The following is a 20,746-nucleotide window of genomic DNA, read 5'->3' on the forward strand; positions in this document are numbered from 1 at the left end:
CGGAGTGCACTGGGAGATTGCAGGCAGAAGTTTTATCTTGTCACTGAGATCTGAGAGAGCAGAGTTGAAAAGATCCCTGAGCCTCCTCCTGCCTGTCCCAGGGAATGAAATATCCCTTGTCTCGCCCTGGTGAAGCCCCAGGTGTGGAGAATTGATAAAATGGAAGAAAATACAGGCCCACAGAGCATCTCCTGGGTCCTGCAGCCACATCTTGGGTTCTGCACTTACATAACATAGCAAGATCTGTCTTAAATTACGTCTTTCTGTCTCTAATAGCCGCCAGGAAGGCTGCCAGGGCTACTCTGATACCTTGGAGCCATCTTCTAATTTCCAGCCTAAATTCATTGACGGTCAGTTTACAGAATAACCACTTGTTCTCGAGCCAACACTGTCCTTCAGCGCAAATGGTTCTCCTCCCTCCCCAATGTTGAACCTTTCTGCTGTGTTTATTGACTGTAATTATCTTCCCTCTCAGCCTCTGTTTCGGCACGCTGAATAAACCCAGCTATGCTAATCTCTTCTTTAAAGGAAGGTCTTTATTCCTCTCATCATACTAACAGCCTCCCTTTGCACCCACTGCCACTTGAATTGAATTTTTCTTGAATGCTGGATAATAATTAGTTCATCTGGACCTCTGAGGAGATTTTTCTAAAACTTTTTATGCTGCTATTAATACAGTATCCCACCTATGGTATCTCAAAAGGTAAAACTCCTGGTCTGCTAGTGGCAGGGAAGGAGGGAAGAGAGGAGATTTCTAACGCCAGATGGAGGGAATTCCTTGGGACTGCTCTAGTTCCTGGGCTACTGCTGGGTATCGCCACCCCTCTCGTGTATCACAGCACAACCAGCCCTGCAAATAGGCAAAGTCTTAGCAAAGATATCATTTTAGAGTAACAAAATTTTATCCCTGTCAAAATTAGTATTTGGAGAGGACCCAAATGGTGTTACAAACTTTACAAATCAAATGGAAGGCATGCCTCTTGGTGTAAGAATCCTATTTCCACATGGGATGAAATGACTGAGTAAAAAGCGATATTGAGAACTGGAACCAGGATAAAATGGCCACTGTGAAGCCATTGGTTATTTAGTTATATTACGCACATCTTTTGTATCTCTTTACCATAGTGATATTTTCTTGTCTATACAATATATTCTGTATATACTATAACCTCACAAACGTCCTCCAAGATACAGATATGGAGGGTGTTAGTATCACCACAAAATGAGACATCTTGCTTGCCCAGAAACGCTACGCAAAATACTTTTGTGCTTCTCCAAATGTCAAGAGTCACGCTTCTGTGGCTGCCTTTTAGTTTATGCTTTAAAGCAATATTCCTAAGACGTGCTCCAGTTTGGGCAACGCAAGTAACTCTGTGTCCTGGCTTCAGCTGGGATGGACCTAATTTTCTTCCTAGTAGCTGCCGTGTTTTGGATTTAAATATGAGAATAATGTTGATAATACATACTGTTTTAGCTGTTGCTATGTAATGCTTATATTAAATCAAGGACTTTTTCAGCTTCCCATAGAAGCTGGGAGGGAGCACAGACAGGACAAGCTGGCCAAAGGAATATTCCATACCATATACGTCATGCTCAGTATATAAATGGGGGTTGGCCAGGCAGCAGGAATCCATGATCGCTGTTTGGGCTGGGCTGGGCACAGATTATCAGGTGGTGAGAGTCACCTGTCTTGTATCGCTTTATTTTGTATATTCTTTTACCATTATTATTATTTTCTCTTCCATGACTGTTATATTAAACTGTCTTTATCTCAACCCATGAGTTTTTTCTCTCCTTTTTCTCCCTTTTCTTCCTACCTTACTGGGGTGGGGGTGGAGAGGGAGGAGTGAGTGAATGGCTGTGAGGTCCTAGTTGCCTGCTGAGGTCTGCTGATGGCACTCTGGACAAAAACAGGAGCACCTGCAGAGCTACAGGATGGTTTCAAACACCCTTAAACAGGAGGTTTATATGTATTTGTTAGTAGGGGGCATGAAAGAGGAGGGATGTTTCCCCAGAGTGGACTTGTATTAGACTGAATAAAAGAAGAATTGTTTTGTTCGTGCTAATCCAGTTCACGTGCTTGCATGCTCATCTCTTCAGATGCAAACTGGTTTATGACAGAATAAATAGACAGCAGGGTGAGTCTGCTGCTAATAACACTGTACCCCTTAAAAAGAAAAACTGCTGAGGTTACTCATGGCGTTATATAAAAGTATTACGTGCTGAGCAATAACTGTAAATCAAAGAAACATATTATATTTTCAGTAAAGCCATATTTTCTCTCTATAAAATTTCCTTTCTGATAGAGCCAGTTGGAACCCTTCCAGCTAAACAGATTTGGTTTGCAAAATATTTTGGGAAAACATCACTATTTCAACAAACTTCCTGTGACTTGCCGGTGGCTGCGGTACTCGAGCTCTGGGTCTACTCCACCAAGGTGGCTTCACCTCCTTCCTTTTCCCCACACAGAAGCTATTTGGTGGCTACTGGGATTGAAAGGAAGGGAAAGGAGAAAGAGCGTCTCTCCCCCTTGCCCGAAGCGGGCTCCCAGCATGCATTCAGCACATTGGCTGCCTGCCCCAGGAGACAGGTGATGGAGGAGAGCTCCATCAAAGGGGATCTCCCCTGGCTGCTAGCAAAATATTCGTGACCTGGCTCGTGGTGGAGAAACTGTACTCCAGAGCTGGGAAGGAGGGCTCCCGCACATCCAGGAGAAGTGCTGGAGCCGGGGAGCTTGGCAGCCCTGGCTGTGCTGATTGGGAATGATGCACCCGCTGCCTACTCTGCCTGCACTGCCCGCGCTGCCCACCGGCACAACTCACCCCCCGCTACTTTGCCGGCTCCAGGAGAAGGCAGGAGCGGCACCGACAGGAAGGGTGCCAAGCTCAGGTGGGCACTCGCTCGTCATGCCAGGAAGTGTATTTTGGGATGGAGAGGTCAGGTGGTTAATCGAGTGGAAATGGGATGATACACCATTAAAGCGCCATGTGCTCGCTCTGCAAGCACGCTGGGTTAAGGCAAGACGGGGAGACGCAGATGTGTCCAAAGAGAACATAAAAGTATCGGCATTTAGTGCATTGCACAAGGGAAAGAGCTGGCGAGCCCCTAATCTTGAGAGCCTGTTTATCTGTTTTGGCAGGGAGCTACGAGCACGTCAATCTGGATTCTCAAAAGCACCTGAAAACTGCATTTTGCAGTAGCAAAATGCGGAGGCAGAATGACAGCCCTGTCGGAGCCCACTCTGCAACGCTGCCTTGTGAACGCTTCTAACTCTATTGACCTACAGCCTATTAAGCTGATTTAAAAGTGGAAATATTAAAAATCGGGGCAGGATACAGCCATAGTAGGAACAAAGCCGTTTTAATTCCTGGGCTTAAACGCCGCCCTTGACTCCACTCCTGTGTTTCACCGGTTCATGGGAACCCTGATAAACTTGGGCTGTTTTTGGTGGAACGAGATTACGATAGCAAGGACCTTGAAATGTCTCTTAAACAAAGCATATTGCACCTGGAGGAAGACAAAAGGCTGGCTTTTAACAAAATAATCTCTCAGTCATTATGTTTCTTGCTAATTCAAAGAGCTGATCTCTAAACGATCTCTCTTGCTTTGCTAATTCTGCTGCTTCACTTAAAGATCTGTCAGCAATTTTATTACAGCCTCTTGTTTCCAGGGGTTTTAGACTTGGCCATAAAATCGTGGTCCCAGCTGAAACTTAACATATAGGGTTACAAAATTAAAAAAAAAAAAAAGAAAGGGAAAAAAAAAGCTAGCTAGCAAACTCAGATACTCTTAAGGCTATAAAAAGTACAAAAAGAACCAGAAGCATGTAGCTTAAAGTGATTACAATGATTATTTGCTTTCCCTAGACAGGAGAAATAGCTTTTTTCTTTTTTTCTTTAAATGTATGGGTAATTAATTAATCACCAGTTGGAAACACTGTTTGGGTTAATTTATAAAAAAAAAAATAAAGTAGTTATTTAATTGCACATGGTTTTAGATTATATTCCTAACCCCACTAGATAGAAATTTATTTATGCAATCTACTAACTCAACATTAATGCCTCCAAAAGAATATCTTCTTGGTCTGATGACTTACACATTTAAAATGTTTCTATTGGCCCTGAAAAGAATCATACTGTAAAGAAACCATTTAAATTCATATTTATGTAAAACTCTTGAATTACAGATCTACCTACTCTGGTTAACACTAGCCACTGTAAAATCAGTAATTATGTATTTAGTATCTGGTTCAAGCTGGTGTTAGAAGAAACTCAACCATAATATATAGATAGATTTATTTGTAGTTATTATATATATAAACTTATATGCTCATCAAGGGTCTTACCTAAACTTTCCTAAACAACAGCCCTGCACAGCTCAGATGGCTCTGTCTATTTTCTTTTCCTCTCCATACAAAGGAAGGGGTGAGTTAAGGTTGAAGCGTTGGCTGGGTTTGGAGCTTTAACTGAATTTCCTTACCCTGTGCGTGTAGGTCAAATCCTTTGACATTATACGCTTGGTACTGGCACAAAGTAATCTTTCAACTTAAACCATGTGTGATGTGTTGGAAGCTTTTTCTCCCCTTCTGTTCCCCTTTGGTCTGTGAATTGGCTATGGTTAGAGCTTTTAAACGAACAGGTGTACTTTCTCCCTCCTTGTGATATGAAAGAAGCATAAAACTCGATTATAGCAATTTATGGTCTCTTTACTTGCTTGGACTTGTATCCATGACACAAGCAGCTTTATGCTCAAATTCAAGACTTGGTAAAATAGGAAGTTAAAATTAACCTCAATCCTTTTATAGATGAAAACCTCAACAAATAAACAGTGGTTTAGTGGCATGGCACCCTGCCCCTTTAAATCCAAGAACTAGTCTGAGACGTCTATTTTGCGTTAGTTTTGGTTTTTAAAAAAGGATAATTGGAGTTGGACGAACCTGGTAGCCTGTGATTCATATTGGTGTGAATTAAAGCAAAGTTTAATGCTACTGCTTGGAAGTTAGCAATGTATGGGGGTTTATGGCTTATTTTATGCCTATATAAAAAGCACTCTGTGCTCGTTTCAGTGAGAGGGTGCCAATAAAAGTCTTTCAGGATGCAAAGATGTACAGACAGGTATAGCAATGCTATGGAGCAGGTCAAAAGTGTTTCATTTTGGGCGGTCTCCATTCTGAAATGCAGTGCTTTTTATTAAAAATTTTAAAATGAAAATATCCCAACTCCCTAGAGGTTACACAGGACATCAACCCAAAACCCAATCATCCTTTGAACACTGAGGAAAAAATGATGACACTTGAGCTCCTTCCCACCCTAGCCCTTTTTCCCTGCTGTGATAGTGAGACCCTGAAAAGATGACTCCTAGAAACTAAAAGGCATCATCAGCAGAGACAGTCCTAAATGAGGGAGGCTTCAGTTTGGGGCTTATTTTTTACTGATAGCAACTGCAAGCCTCAACAAGTTGCTTGATGGATAACGTGCACATTTTGGAGACAAAGGAAAAAGGGAACTGGGAGAAAGCAGGCCAAGAAGTGAAAAGGAGGGTATCATCAATGAGGAAACATTAGCTGTTTGATTGCTATCATCTTCTGAGCTACGTCTGCAGGTGAAATGCATTAAAATCTTGTTTGCAAAGAGCAAAGCAAGAGCAACGTACTAAAACTATTTCTGGAGAGAGCAGCTGAACCCCCGGCCGAGCGTGAAAAGCCTATCGCTCTGAAGTTGAACAAGCAAGGGACTTTCAGAAGGAACCAGGGAAGAGGGATACTCGACGTTAAACCCGATACTCTGCTAAGCATATAGTGTTCCCAAGAAGCTGAAGAATGCAAGCCTGCGACCGATACCTCCACCCACGTAGCTGCTGGCTGCTGAGTAGCCATAATAATGTGTGCGTTTTCTTTTATAGGAAGGGAGCTGTGCGCAGGAGGAACCCAAGGCGGGTTGCTCCGCAAATCAGAGAACTTAGTGAGGGGACTGGCAGGGGCTGGGAGAGGCGCAGGACGGGATCCCTCGCCTGAGCTGACCTGGCGTGGCTCCAGGGAGGGAAGGAGCAGGGTGATCCTTCCAACTGTCTCTTTGCCCGTCTCTTTCTACTGCATGGCACATGACAGTGTAGAAGTGTTGATTTATTTCCCATGCTTCTCAATAATGCCCGCTTCTGCTCACAGCAAAGACAATGGCAGATTTGCAGTGGATCTCACTAAGCCAAAGACCTTCCTACACCTGGGAATAAAAGGAAGTAACAAGCGTTTGCCTTAGGTAAGCAATAACCTTTTCTGCGTGCAACGAAGGGTACCCTGGTTTTAAAAACAAGTGCCAAAAAAACCCCTTATTCCAATTTGTGGTAACTATTTCTCCCCAAAACCCCAGCAGAAAACCTCAACTAAGGCCATTTCATTCTGGCTGGAAGAATAGAGGAAAACTCCATTAGAAACAACACTTTCTAAAAGTAATACTGTCCCACACCCTCCCTTTTGGTGCATCTCACTATGAATCTGCATTTTGGTACGCATTTTGCAAAACCACATGTCAGCTGACGGTTTAGTGACCTGATTCACTGCTCACTGAGCTCCAGCTGGTCCCAGGGACAGAGTTGGTTTTAGCAGGGACAGACTCAGCTCTAGCGGCGGCAGAAAAGATTTCAAGTTAGACAACTTGGTTTCACTGGCATCATCCGAGTCCGAGCCTCAGAGGAAATCAGACTCATGAGTCACCGTTTTGCAGGTTTTTGTTCAAATAAAACCCACTGGATAACCACCAGCTACAGAAACACGCTCAAACCAGCCTGCCTGTGTTAATGTCTTAGCACTAAGAGGTCGTCTTCAGGGGACAAAGCACTTTGCAAAGCTTTCTTTGCTACTGCCTGCCTGGGAAAGGTCAAAGCAAGGCGTTGACGGTATTCCTCTCTCATTCAAGCACGCGATGTAATTGATAAATATCCATTGGAAAATACACCTACACATAGAAAAAGGCCTGCCATAATGTGTCCTTGCAAGAAAACAATGGCTTTCAAGACATTACGGTTCTAACACAGGTGAGGTTAACACCATGAGCTGTGCTGACACCGGGATGACAAGACAGTACGGACCCCTTAAAAGCTGTCAGGTCTTTAGATATACAGACATATGTTAGGCAGCCCCTCCTTTCACTCATTAAAGGCTCTCACTCATTAAAGGTGGCCAAGGAGAGTCCAGAAGAGCTGGAGGTACAAGGGGGCTACGCCTGTGAGCCCCCACGCTCCACAGGCTGATGGGGTGGAGGTGGATGAGCGGGGGGAGGATTTCAGGTACTTACCCTGAATCTGACTCTGAGGCTGAGGGTTAAAAGCAGTGGTGTGGTTCAAGGAGGCTCGTGGGTTGGGTGTGGGGGCTGGGTGGTGTGGGCTGACCCTCATGGCCGTACGACGCAACTGCTCCAGTTCACTCAGGCGCTCTGAAAAGGACAAGCTCCCAGGCTTTGTCTGCTCATCTATTTTCTGACGATGTCCTATTGTGGGAGGGGGGGGAAAAAGATCAGAAAATCTCACTGATACATGAGGTCTGTTGACTTTTTTTTTCCTTTTTAAATTTTTTTTCTTTTTTTTTTTTTTAACTCCTCATCCACTGGCAATGTAACTAACCAGCTAGTGGCCGTCTGAAATTAAACTGAAACCACCTCTCTACAAGCACAGGAGACACAAACCAGTCATGCATCGTAACTATAGCATGGGGCAGCCCGAGACATGGCCTACTGTGAAGAACCAGATCCACTGAAAATAAGCCATACCTTCTTACCCCTCTCACTGAGAGAAGGGACATTTCTAAAAGGAGGCTTGTCTGTGGGGATGCATAAAAGGAGGAGACATCAAGTGGCCCCTGTGCTAAACCTGCACCGGAATAACTCCTCAAAAATGCAATCCCAGATTGTCATAAAGTACCGTAATTAGACAAGTACTATGGAGCTATAAAAAAAACCCAAACCCAAACAAATCCCATTTTTGGATCCTTTAGCAATGGATTTACAGACAGAAACAAAAGCTGGCAGAATTGAAACTGCAGGGTAACGAAGTCTCTCTTAGTAGTACTGGGAGCTCCCAAAACATGAGATTGCACCAGACATCCAACTATAAGAGATACAGAATCGGCCAGTGCACAGCGAACGTGGCCATGGCCACATGGGAGCTGGGGCGTCCAGCAATCCCCAAGGCAGCCCTTGGAGCACGGTCCCCACGAAGCTCTGGTGCTGCAGCCCTGAGGGGCCGGGAAGGGATGGGGAAGATGCTGGAAAGGCCCAGCTCAGCGCAGCACTGGGGCACATCCCGATTCAGCTGGAAGGGCAGAGACATATTTCATCATGGGCAGGACTGATTTCAAGATAAGCCTTAGCCAGCAGCAGCGAGAGGTATGCAAGGAGCAAGGTAACGCATTTGTAACTGTTGCCTGTGTCTGCTCTGCTCTGGGATCATTTGTGTGTCAACTTGTAACCACAAAGACAGCACACACAGAGCATGCAAGAGGGACATATCATCTGCTGGAGCACTTGCTCTCTGGTAGGCACGGCGAAAGCACAAATTTTAAATCCTTCTTCTACCCTCTTAAGAGCTAACCTATTGTTGAGACTTTGCAAACCACTTCTGTGTCCATTGGTTTCCGGTCTTATGAGATGGCCTTCAAAAGTGGAGTACCTTGTCCGGGAAGGCTGCTGACACTACGCTTTGGGGCTGAAATGGAAACCTCCCCTAGCAGACTTCTGTTTGGTGAAATGGGATGGTTCAGCCATATTCCCAATCAGGTAGAATCAAAATTTTCCTTTGCCATTTCCCCCCATCCCCCAATAGGGCTTTTTCTTCTTAAAGATAACAGAAAATAGCCCTTCAGCAGAAAGCCCAAAAGCAGACTGTCTCTGGCACACGAGTTATCCTTTCAAAGATACTCTCCTGAAATAGAGGGCAAGATACTGACTGCAATGAGTCTACAAGGACATACCCTTAGCCTCCCTGTGTTCAGTCAGTGGAGTAGTATCCTCAGCTCCAAAAATGTAACTTTCCTACCTTCCTTCTGCTTGGGGACTTTTCTTGTGGAGCAGCAGATGTCATCGTCCCTCTTTTTTCCCCAAAGCCAATCCCATTTCTGCATGTTGCATTTGTCTCAGGAAATCAGCTGCCTCATGAATCTTTGTGGCTTATCCCTTCCCCTTCTTCCCATAGGACACCGTTACCCTGACGGGAACGCATATCAAATCTCTAGCCCAGAGGTCAAACATCCCTTGAAGAAGGTTTCTGCTGAACACCATAGTTTGCTGTCTATCTGGTCCCGATTTTCATTCCCTTGTCATAAAGAGTTGCCTTCTGCAGCTTTCGTTGCATCTCCATCCTCCCTGCAAGGAGGTGGCCAGTGCTGTTCCTATGGGTGGGTCCTCTCTCAACTCATGGCTACAGCAGTGAAACAGACTGGCACAAAACTCCTGAAAATAATCCACTGTGCCCTGTTCCACACATCCCCGGAGTATTTAATACATAAACATTCAGGAACAGCCAGCTTCCAATTTTGAGTATCAGCGAATAAGCAGAAAAAGATCTCTGAAGAACTCTGTATGCCCCTTACTCTACAGAGCACTCTTTCAAGCCACCCTAACAGCTCAATCAAGACACAGGACCATTTTATGCACTAAAAGGAAAATGTACATTTAAAAGCAGTTCCCAGTAGCGGTATTTCTAAAATTAAATTTTATAACTTGTACTATGGTTCCAAATCACAGTGGCTCGGCATTTCTTCCTGTTGCCAGGCCCTTTGGCACAGCTTGAACTGTCTCAGATTCCACACTGTGTTGTAAATTATCCCAAGAGGGGGAAAAAAAAATTAAAAGATAAAAAGACATATTATATAGTAGCGGTTTCATCATTAAAAAGTCCCATTAATACTTCCAAAAAAAAAAAAAAAAAAAAAAAAGAAGGGAGAAGAGAAGACAGACTTTTATCTGACATTTTGGTTGGTCAAGAGCAAACACTTCATTTGTCAGCAGTGCAAAGCTGGACACTGCCTCAAGCCTTGGGCTTCTAACACCGGACTTGAACGCAAACACGCGGAGTCATACAAGATGTGTAAAATACCTCATACATTTGGATTATTTTAAGCTTCAGCAGGCTGAACCCAGAGGTTGCGGAGCCAAGAGCCAGGTCCTTCCAAATCCATCTCCCCCAATGCAATTTATTGCTAATTTCAAATTCCACTCAGACATCTTCTGCTTTTAAGCGAGTGCACCAATGCCAAGTTTGACCTCCTGTTACCCTACTTTCTCCTCCTACCTCCCCGGTGCTGCCCTCCCGGCATCCGGAATTTTGCCTTCCTGGCACAGAACCAAGTGGCCCGGCAGCGCAAGTCAGTGTGCTAGCCGCCCTCGCACAGAGGTGAGCTTTTCCTCTTAAGCCAACAGGACAAGGGCTGCATTAAGGCCAGCGAGGCAAGAATTAACTTTCCCCTTTGAATCTCGCTCAGGCGCTAAATTTGTGTTGAGCTGGCACACGGCGCCGAGCAGGGCAGACAAACCCCAGCTTGCTCTCAACAACCCAGCTCGCCAGCAGCAAGCAGGGCAAATTAACCCAGGCACAGCATCCTCCTGAGGTCACTGCGGGGCACTCCGTTCCCAGGCCAGCTCCCTCCGAGCTGCTGGGAGCATCTCTGCGTGCCTCCACCGGGCATCCACCACGCAAAACTCCTAGACATCCCCCACCCCAGCCCTGAGCTGCTCCAGATCATCCTGCTGAACCTGAGATCTGCCTCATCCCTTGGGCTTGTGGAAATCCCACTAGCGTCAATGCATCTGGGGAGGAAAGACCAGCACCAGCCGGTGCCTTCTGAGATGAACTCTGGTATTGTTTTTGTCCGTATGTTGTAATTTTTGGTGGGAACTAGCTTGAAACAACATCAGGCAATTGTCACCTCAAGATGCAGCTCCAAAAGTGGTTCTTCTCCACCCCCCGCAATCAGAAGAGCTATTTCACCTCTTCTCCCTTGCTGACTGCTACAGGTAGCAACACAGAACCTGTTCTGCATGAAGGTCTGCAGCAGGAAAGTAAAGGACTGTGTCAGAAAAATATAACAAATACAAATGATTTTCCCAAGCCACTATAAATGCACAGGCAGAGCTTTGCTAGGGTGACTTGTATTTTTGTGTTTATTAGCTTTACTTTGAAGTTACCCTCTAAACACCTTGCTTAAAGAGCAGGCACGTTATCCTTGGTTCACCCCTGTAAAGCCCAGGACTATTATTATCCCCCTTTTATAGCTGGAAAACTGAATGACAGAGAAATGATGTGACCTGCCCATAGTCAAGCAGTGACCCTGTGACAGACGCTCAGTGTGGTCACCACAAGCCCAGGCTTCTCCTTTCCAGGAGAACAGTGTGATGATGCAGGATGAAAAAGAGCAGCAGGAAGGTTGCACGGAAACTGGTGAGGTTCTGCTGAGCTGGCAGTTTTGCCCCAAGGATTTGCCACAAAACTTTTGCAAATCAGATGGGACTTCATGGAAGTCAATCAAACCTCCAGCTGTTGAATGAAGAATACCATGGCCCAGAGCTCACAGAGAGAGAGAGATTGCCACGAGACGGCCCTGCTTACGTGCCATACCCTCTCACTCTCCTCCCCACGTCCTCATACTTTTTGTCAAGCATCAATTCGCAGGTAGTAGCAGAGGAAAGAAAAGGGCAGATTTTTTTTCCCTTGGGTTACAAGGTCAGTGTTTGAGACAGTGGAATAAATAGGACATCCAGCCCTCTTGGCTAAATCACAGGATTTGGGGGGGGTTAGACTTTTTTTTTTCTTGTCCCTTTCAAATACTGTCTCAGTGAGGTCAGACGGGTTTTTTTAAAGCAAGCAGGGCAGAGAAAACATTAGCTTTTCCGATACTTTTACAGCAACGCAACATGAAAGTGCTTTCCCTCTTAATGGGAGGGAAATGCAGTTTTATAGACTTTAACAGACTGTGGAGCACTCAGCTTGGCCCGTGGCCAGCTGGTTGGGGCACTGGATGTGGAAGCAACAAGAACAAAGTGCCTCGGCAGTCCCCCGTTTTTGTGCACGTCGGGCACTCGTTGGGAATGGCTGCTTGGTCCGAGTTTCATACCGCAGCCGGCCCCACGGAGACAGCAGCAGCGCTCCAGGTGCAGAAAGAGGTCTCCCATTACCTTCCTTTTAACCTAGCTTTTAAAAGTGTCACTTAGATGCCTTTCAGGTTCAGAAGGGGAGAAGCAGGTAAAACAGAGGCTAAGAAAAGGCATCGCTACTCTCATTCTGCCCGCTGAAGCCACCGAAATTCCTGTGGGTACCCAGGACTGTTTTCCAAGTAAACACTGTTGGAATGGATTAATGGACGTTTTTTAATCTTTTCAGTCACAGGACGAGTACACTCTGTCACTTGCTCTCATTCACTCATAAATCCAACTGTTTAGAGCTGGTGCATCAGGAGGTACTAACACCAGCAAAAGGTTTGGGCTTGGGGCACCAGGCGTCTGATGGAGACTCACTGGCTCACAGCTGCTGAGCATCCCGGCCAGAGGCAGAGCCAAGCAGAAATGCCACAGGTTTTTCTGTGTATTACCCACAAGTTTGCTGCCCAAAATCAGCAGGTTGTACTTGCGTAGAGATAGTATAAGGGGAGTTTAATAAAGCAGAGCCCTTCCTCCCCAAGGGGAGCAGAATAACTCCCCCTCTTTCCTCTGCCCCTCCCTTTTCCCAGGTGGAAATGGAAACTTTTCACATCCAGAAAGTGCATTATACAGAGGAAAATACAGCATCTGGCCAGACTTTGCCAAGGTAGGGAGTGACTGAGGAGACCTGACACTTTGGTTAACGAAAACTGGCTGCTTTGGAACCGCATTGGACCTTGATCCAAGCATCTCTTCTTTTCAGGGCTGTTTGTGTTCAGGGCTTTGGTTTGGCTCCAGCTCTAGTGGGGTAGAAAATAAGCCATGTTTCATTGTGTCTGGTTAATAAAGTGGTAAACATTGTTTTGTGCCATAGAGAGAAAATAAATCCAATTATTTTGTACATAGTGAAGGATGAGAAGAAAATATACTCTTTCACATTATTCTAGGAAGTGAGCACACTATCTTTGGTGTAAAAAATGATATATTTGTGTAAACAAAAGTGAATTAAAGTATAGTGCTTCTATATTACTACCAAGCTGGGAAATGCAAATGCTTGATAATCAGCTATCCTGCTTGCAAAAAAGCATTTTTTTGCTAACAATAGAAATAGTGCCTTAAACACATAAACCAGTAATATTTTTCTGTGGCAGATATTCCAGATATAAAATACTTTTCACTTTCTTTTTCCCTGATTTCCTATCTTCACAGAAAAAGCAAGTAGTATAACTTTTCTAGGACGCCGTTTGCTGTGTTTGCAAACAGACCTGACCCAATCCTGAGATGTATGCACATGCTTTGCATAAGGCACTAAACATTACTACATGGCAGCCCACTGGCCTCTAGGAAATCTGGCTTGAAAATAAAAACAATTTGTAGAGTGGTTTCCTCTCTAGCCCCCATCACTTGGAAAAGACTTATACTACACTCAGGCATTAGAAGGATCAGTACGGGACAGCATCAGAGCTCACCAACCTCTTGTACAGTGTCAAAAATACAATGTAAAAAGTTCCTAAAAAAGGAACTAGACACACAGTAGGATATTTTCTCATTCCTCAGTTGAAAATATTATTGCTGTGGTAAGGACAAAAAATCGTGAAGGTAGTCAGAGCTTTGAGTAGACTCATCAGCAATTATATTTTTTGCTGTTTTTCTTAAGCACTGTACAATGCAAGCCTTCTTTCCAGACAGAAGAAACATCACGGTAGACAGGATATTATGCTAAACGTTTTCGTGCAATGTCTGTAATTATCAGCAGAATCACTGTTCGTCATCAGACCCGACCTGACTGTAGGCACGAGGTGCCGGGAAACATATGAAAGAGGCTGGATATTACATGACTCGATGGCCAGGCTGACATCCAGCTGCCCATCAGAAGCAGAATGCCGAGCAATGCCAAACACGGACAGACTGACATCAGGAAACCCTTCCAGATGCGCTTCTCCTATCAGCTCCTTGGCAAATCTCATCCTTTCAGTGTCTCTATGGAAAAATCTGCTTGTTTCTCCAAGTAACTGCAGCCAGACTAGACGTTTCAGGTACAATCTTTGCTGGTCCTTTCCACCAGGTCATCCAATTTGGCTGTGTGTTGAACAAGTGTTCAGTGATACCAACAAAGTGAACAAAGATTTACACGGCACGTTCCCTGCTCTCCGGTAACTTCCCACTTCATCTGGGGGAAACCCTAGGTGGCTTCTTGTACCTCCATTGCAGGGTTAGTCACCCCACTCTAACGGCATGCATCCCAAGCAGTTGGTGCATTTTTTTCCTATGTGTTTAAACAGCAATTAAACATTATTTTGGCTTTTTTTTTCTTACCTTTTCTTTTTTAAATCAGTGCTTTTTTAAAAAAAACACACAAACAAATGCTATAGGTAGAGCAAAATTTGCAATGAGTGTGAGTCCTGCCCTGGAACAAACAAGAGAAGGTGGGAGAGTCTGGATCGAGACCCTCTTGCCTGATCTATACTAGAAAACAAACTTCAGTTCCCTGGAAGTGTTCAAGGCCAGGCTGGATGGGGCTTTGAGCAACCTGCTCTAGTGCGACGTGTCCCTGCCCATGGCAGGGGGGTTGGAGCTCGATGATCTTTAAGGTCCCTTTCATTCTATGGCTCTATGATTCTATGACTCTATGATTCTATGATTTTCCAGGTGAGTGTCATAATTTCAGGATGAGAGCCCTTTTCATCACTGATTCACTATCCAGCTGCATCGGGAGAGCTCCAGGGGGGAATGTCCCCAGGAAAAGGGATAAGCGGAGGCTGCTGGTTTCCCTTGCTCCAGCTGGCACGCTGACTGTGGGCTCCTCCGGGCTGGGTCCCTCCAGCTCTCTCCCTGCCTCATGACGAACATATGAAAAGCCTCACGTCTACCCTGAGGTACCACAGCCAGAAAAAGCAATCTTGACAATTTTTGCAAGGCAGGAAATACACTTCCTCTCCCCCCAGCTCTGCTGGTAAGACCTGTGCTGTACTAACAAATAGCAATGCACAAACCTATTTCCACTTAAAACAATTATTTTGCTTGCCATGGATCCACCAAAACTTCTGATGAATCTGACATATATGTGTCCTCTATTTCTGTCATGGAAGTGCAATTATTCTGTGGGTTCACCTCAGGAATTAGGTCATGGCAGCGAAGTAAAAGTAAGAGAACCGAGCGCTAGGAGTTTGGAGGGACAAACTTGTTCATGAAAGTTAAATTAGTCGGCAAAATTATACCCTTTGCTTTCTTTTCCCTTTCCCCCACGTCAATGTATATACTTTAAAAATCCCAACTCCTTGACAAAGTTTGAATGACTCCCAACTTAAGCATCTCATTGCCAAAAGCCTCTTTTGTTTCTTTATAGTTTGCATCTTCCCACACGTACAAACCGCCATAAGAATGCCCTCCAGCCATGGGCTGAGACATCATAGTTGAAGATATGTATGAGAGAGTAGGTGCAGAATGAGGCACAACCAGCCAACCAACAGCTCAGCAAGCGACCAAGAAAAATACAGGCACAAAAAGACACCTCTGTCAAAGAAAAGCTGCAGAAACACAAGGGTCAGGCAGCAAGGACCAAGCCTCCATTTGAGCCGCCCTTGGGAGAAGGTTGTCTCTCTGCTGAATACAGGAGACCAAGCTCCATATTCATGCACCTTAATCAAATATGTAAGTTTAGGTGGGATGAATATGAACCCTCTCCCTCAGCCTGAGCGGGAAAATCAAGGGATGACAGCATTTACCACCTTTGTAGTGCCTCCAAGAGGACAAACAAGCAGGAAAGTGGGTTGCACAAACATCACAGCATTGGAGGGCAGAGAAATAGCTTAGGCAGAAATCCATTTCATCAGTCCACTGAAATATCTCTGGACAGTAAAAGGTCCCCATCATTCAGCCTCAGAGTTGAACAAGGGACCATCAACTTAAAGGTCAGGTCCTGTGGCTCATTGTTTATGTAAGCCAGGGGAATTTGGCAACACAAAAGTAAATTTACTCCCCATGGATACTGACCATTCAGACTTTGACGACTTGTAAAAAACTTTGCTCCTGTCCAAAAAAGTATATAGTTGGGCTACACGCTTCCCTTGAACTAAAGACCTTTGCTTTTACCAAGACTGGTGACTGGTGTTTCCACACAATAGTTGAAAATACCTGTTTTTTCCAAATAAAGGAGTTTGGATATTTTAATCTGCAGGTTACTAAGCAGTCCCTCCTCTGTACTAACGCTCCATTGTGCCTACACAGGACTGCAGTTCACTGAAAGCTCATAAATTTCATGTGGTTCTGCCTAGTCTTTATTTTAGGTTCTTGAACCATTTTTTGCTTTCCTCATTTTCTTTGCAGCTGCAGAGAGATATAGTAAGCTACTGTATAGCATTTTGAAAGCAGGGCCTCTGAGAAGTTTCCAAACTGCATACAAGCAGGTTATTCTTTGGCTTGTTTTCTTTGGCTTGGTGTTAGCAGTACAGAATGAGTCAAACAGTATTAACTTTCAAGAGGGAAGTGGTGTGGTCAACCAAAACTGTTTGCGGCTAGATTGCGAAGATAGGTAGAGCAGGTAATGAAGAACAGCCCATAATGCAGGGTGTAGGTAGGAGAAGCAGACAGACTCAGACAAACAGAATCCTGAATAATTAAATCAACACTGTCGCCTAAATTTTTCTGCAGCTTTATGTGCTAAGGTTATGAGACAGCCTGGCTTTTCTGGACTGGTCAGCCGTGAGAAGGCGGCTTGGTGCATGTCGTGCTTAATGGACTCAAAGTACAACCCTCTGCAAGGGAAAAAAAAAGGTTGGGTGCTATGAAAAAAAATAATATATATCAACTTTTCATTTGTGGCTGGTTAAATTCTTTCTTGTGTCTCTTCCCATTTGTACAGGCTGTTCCTTATCTCTTCCATGATTAAAGAAGGCAAGGAAGATGTTTCCATCCTTCCCTCTCTTTAGGATGTGTTTCAGGTATTAACAAGCACATCATGCTTTCATACAACTGACAACTCTTTTTCTTATGACTCAGAAGAGTCGAGATGGCCTCTCTGAAGAATTGCTCGCTTTCACACTTTGCACAGACCCATCCCGCACTGACATAGGACCAGTCTGACCAAGACTTATCATTAACACTAATAGAAAATGCATTTACTCATTACAATTCCCAATGGCAGCGGACGAGAAAAGAGCAGGGGCACAAATGGAGAGGCAAGTGCAAAAGTCCTTTTTGCATTCTTCACAACGGGTGACAGAGCATGAAGCAAAAGCCTGCAGTGTTTTCGTATGGGCCTGCAAGGAGGAAACTGCTGCACCTCCTGATAATCCAGGGCAGATGAAGCTGGGAGGGACTGCTGCGCAGATGGATTTTCACCCCTTCCAGTTATGCTTCACGAAGAAAACAGGGCTGTTGACTGAAAGTGCCACACAGCTTCATGCAGCCTTTCTCTTAGACACGTGTTGTTTTGGTAAACCCATAAGTAAGGCAACTCCTCAAAAACACGGGCTTCAGAAAAGGTCCTGCACTGCCAAAAGCTTGTTTGGCGAATGGGAGTGTCTGACCACTCCAGGCAGGGGGAAAGTTTCCCTCCTCCTTCTCCCAGCTCCCTTAGGAGCCTGAGGAAGAGAAGGCCTTCTCTCCCACCTCCTGTGGAGAGCAGGGTGAAGGAAGCAGATTGCAGAGGCTGTGTGCAACCGGGTTCTGCTGTCCTCCAGCCCATCCCTGCAGGAAACTTTCTCATCTGTCAGCAGTACCGTAGGTATTTGGTGGTAAATCCTGAAGTGGACAGCAGAATTGCTGACGGATGTTCCAACAGCTTGGCTTTGCTAGCTAACCTTCTTCAAGGAAGGGTAGGGGCTATAGGACACCCTTAAAACCACAACAGGCAGGTGCAACGTGGGGTTTGACCTACAAGTCCATCCTTCCCCAGCTCACGGAAAGCCCCAGCAGCCACTACAAGCTTTTCATTCACTCATGTTTAATGATGCCATTTGAAAGTCTGTCCTTGCTGAAGAAACATGATGGATGAAGGACCAGACTCAAAAATCTTTGATTCAGAGCACCACCAGCTAACTTTGCTGGAAAGATACTTGGCATGTCAATGAACTAGGGTCTTCAGTGGGCACCGCCGTATAGTCACATCCCCTATGGTCAACCTACTTGCCAGGGTACTGCATATTAATGCTTTTCTTTACATACACACACAAAAAAAATACAAGTGGCATCTATGCAATCTTTTTTCATATTTCTATGGAAAAAGCTCCCCCTCCCCAAAGGCTTGTTCACCGATCTTAACAGCTACAAATTGTTTATAGGTAAGTGCAGTTGACAGGAGAAAGTCAGACCTACTGACTGCTTAGGAAGCACTTTCAGAAGTAATATCCATTCACCTAATTCTGCTTTTGTCACAGTTCCAGAGTACTTGCCCACTAATTTCAGGAGAGTTAGATCGAGGCTATACAGCCCTTGAAAATCCCACCACGCAAATACAGGTAAACACATAAAAATATTCACCACAGTCTTTGTAGCTGTTCAACCCCTAGGCAATAAAAAAATAAATATGAAGGAAAAAAAAAAAAACAAGCCAACATTGACAAAGATAAAAAAGTGAAAGAAGTGAAAAATAACTACCTACCTATTCTCAATTTAAAATCATACTAATTCAAGGTGGGGGGAAAAAGAGCTGTGTGGGATTAAGTGACTCAAAAAAGGAGTTGAAATAACTTCTATAGGACTGGGCCAGTCTTAGCGCTGTTCCTAGCCCACACTGCAGCAACTCTGGCTTCCTGTTTACTTGCTTTATGCAAGGAAGGAGCTTGTCCTGTCAACACATCTGTGTGTCTTTAAAAAAACAGCCAAATAACTAGGCAAGCAAATACATACGAGCTACTGCACTCCCAGAAAAGAAGTCTTGACACAAGATTTCATATTGCACACATTTGACAATTTTATTGAACTAAAATGACAAATTTCCTGTCTCACATCACCCAACATCAACTCTCCTAACTGGCTCAGCAGTGAGATTGATAAATGCCAGGGAAAATAATCCTGTTCCATCTTTTCCATATGGAAAACAAACATCTGCACCATGAAATCTCAAGGATGCTGGTATTAAAAACCCATCAAGGTCCTACCTATTGAGTAGGACAAAAAGGATCTCCCTTATCACTGTTACTCCAGGGAGTGCTGAGCATTCATATAAATCTCATAATCCTTTGCACATCTGATGGAGAACAATCAGCACTGCTTTCAGGAGCTGCAGGTTGCAGTAGTAGTTAAAGTTCATACGAGGCAGGTCTTGCTTGGACCTTGCCTGCAGAGGGATCTTTGTACTGGGGTAGTTAAAACAGCCACACATTGCTTTTACTGGTCTTTTCAGCTCATGAGTAGCATACCTGCTGGCACACCTGTATGATTCCCAGCCTGAAACTGACTGATTGAGAGCATGGGCTTTGCCCAGGTTCCTGCTGTCAGTGACCCCCCTGCCAAGGGTGGCCAGGAAAGGGGACTCTGAGACCTCAGAAAACAGATTGGTTCTGTGACAGCCCTGCCAGCTGCTGCAAGGGTGGCAACCCCAGCCCAGAGCTGCCCCTGCCCCGAGGGGGCTGCTCCTCCATCCTGAGCCAAGCAGCCAGGATGTGGGGCACAGAGAGGTCTTTCTGGGACACGGGGGACCTGAAAGTTGGGAAGGTGCCCATGGATGCTCTGCAGAGGTGACGGCATCCAGACACATGACCTCTGGTGCCGCTCTGCAACCAAACTTTTAAGGTCCAGTGTCAGGTGGTCCTGTGCTACGTGATGCTCCTGTGTTATACGGTCCTGTGCTAAGCCACAAGGCCCAATGTTATCTCACTGGAGCAATTCAGGGTGGATGTGTGAAAGTGCGTGCATAATGGAAAGAGGCCGATTTCCCCCTCACTCTTCACTTTTCTTCAGAAAACACAAGTCACAAAGGCATGAACTGCCCTCCGCTCTTTCACTCTTTGTGTACTTTCACTATGAAAAATGGGCTGGTGGCATGCACAGCTTTCACAGCGGGGGGAAACGTGTCCAACTGCAGGATGTACGTTTTTAGGCTGTTGTTCCCTTGCCACTCTGGGGGACCGTGGAGCTCACCTGACCACCGAGGGGATGCTAGGACTGTCCTGCCTGTTCAGAAACAGCTCCTTTGGTCTGCAAGCACACCCTTGCAAAAATATACCACTTTATTTTATGTAAATAGATTCAGTTGCTCTTCTTTGTCCATCCTTCAATGAGACACACACACACACACAGAAAGGAAACCAATAGCGATCCCCTACCTACCCATACCCACTTAGAGACAGCAACGCATCGAGTCACATTGTGTGACTTTGAGCGAGCCACGTTTTGTAACTTCCCCCAGCTGCCGCACGCTTGCACACAACCATTGCACAAGCCAACTACAAATGTCCCCAGAGTGCACCCATAATTTCAGCACTAGTCCGCCCACATCAGTGTCACACAGACAATAAGACGCGGGGACACAGACACCCAGGCACAGACCCAGCAGTGCGCAACCGTCGGCTTTTCTTGCAGCCCATCCCTTTCTTTTGTCTGTACACGGTCTATTTAGGTTGGAAGCTCTCGGGGGCAAGTACCTTAGCCAAGATTTTTTAAAAAGCGATTAGCAAAGTTGGGTT

The 20,746-nt window shown here is 45.1% G+C and overlaps 1 protein-coding gene across 3 annotated transcripts in view; it reads right to left on the bottom strand.

Moving 5' to 3' along the window:
- Positions 1-20,746, bottom strand: part of RUNX1 (RUNX family transcription factor 1) — a 169,569-nt gene that overhangs the window by 23,913 nt on the left and 124,910 nt on the right. For all 3 annotated transcript variants that reach the window (XM_074144721.1, XM_074144737.1, XM_074144729.1), the window contains one exon: positions 7,290-7,481. In XM_074144721.1, the coding sequence (XP_074000822.1) occupies positions 7,290-7,481 (192 nt within the window). The remainder of the gene's footprint in view (positions 1-7,289; positions 7,482-20,746) is intronic.

Source organism: Numenius arquata, chromosome 1, assembly GCF_964106895.1.
Source record: "Numenius arquata chromosome 1, bNumArq3.hap1.1, whole genome shotgun sequence".
In the NCBI taxonomy this organism is placed as follows: Eukaryota; Metazoa; Chordata; class Aves; order Charadriiformes; family Scolopacidae; genus Numenius; species Numenius arquata.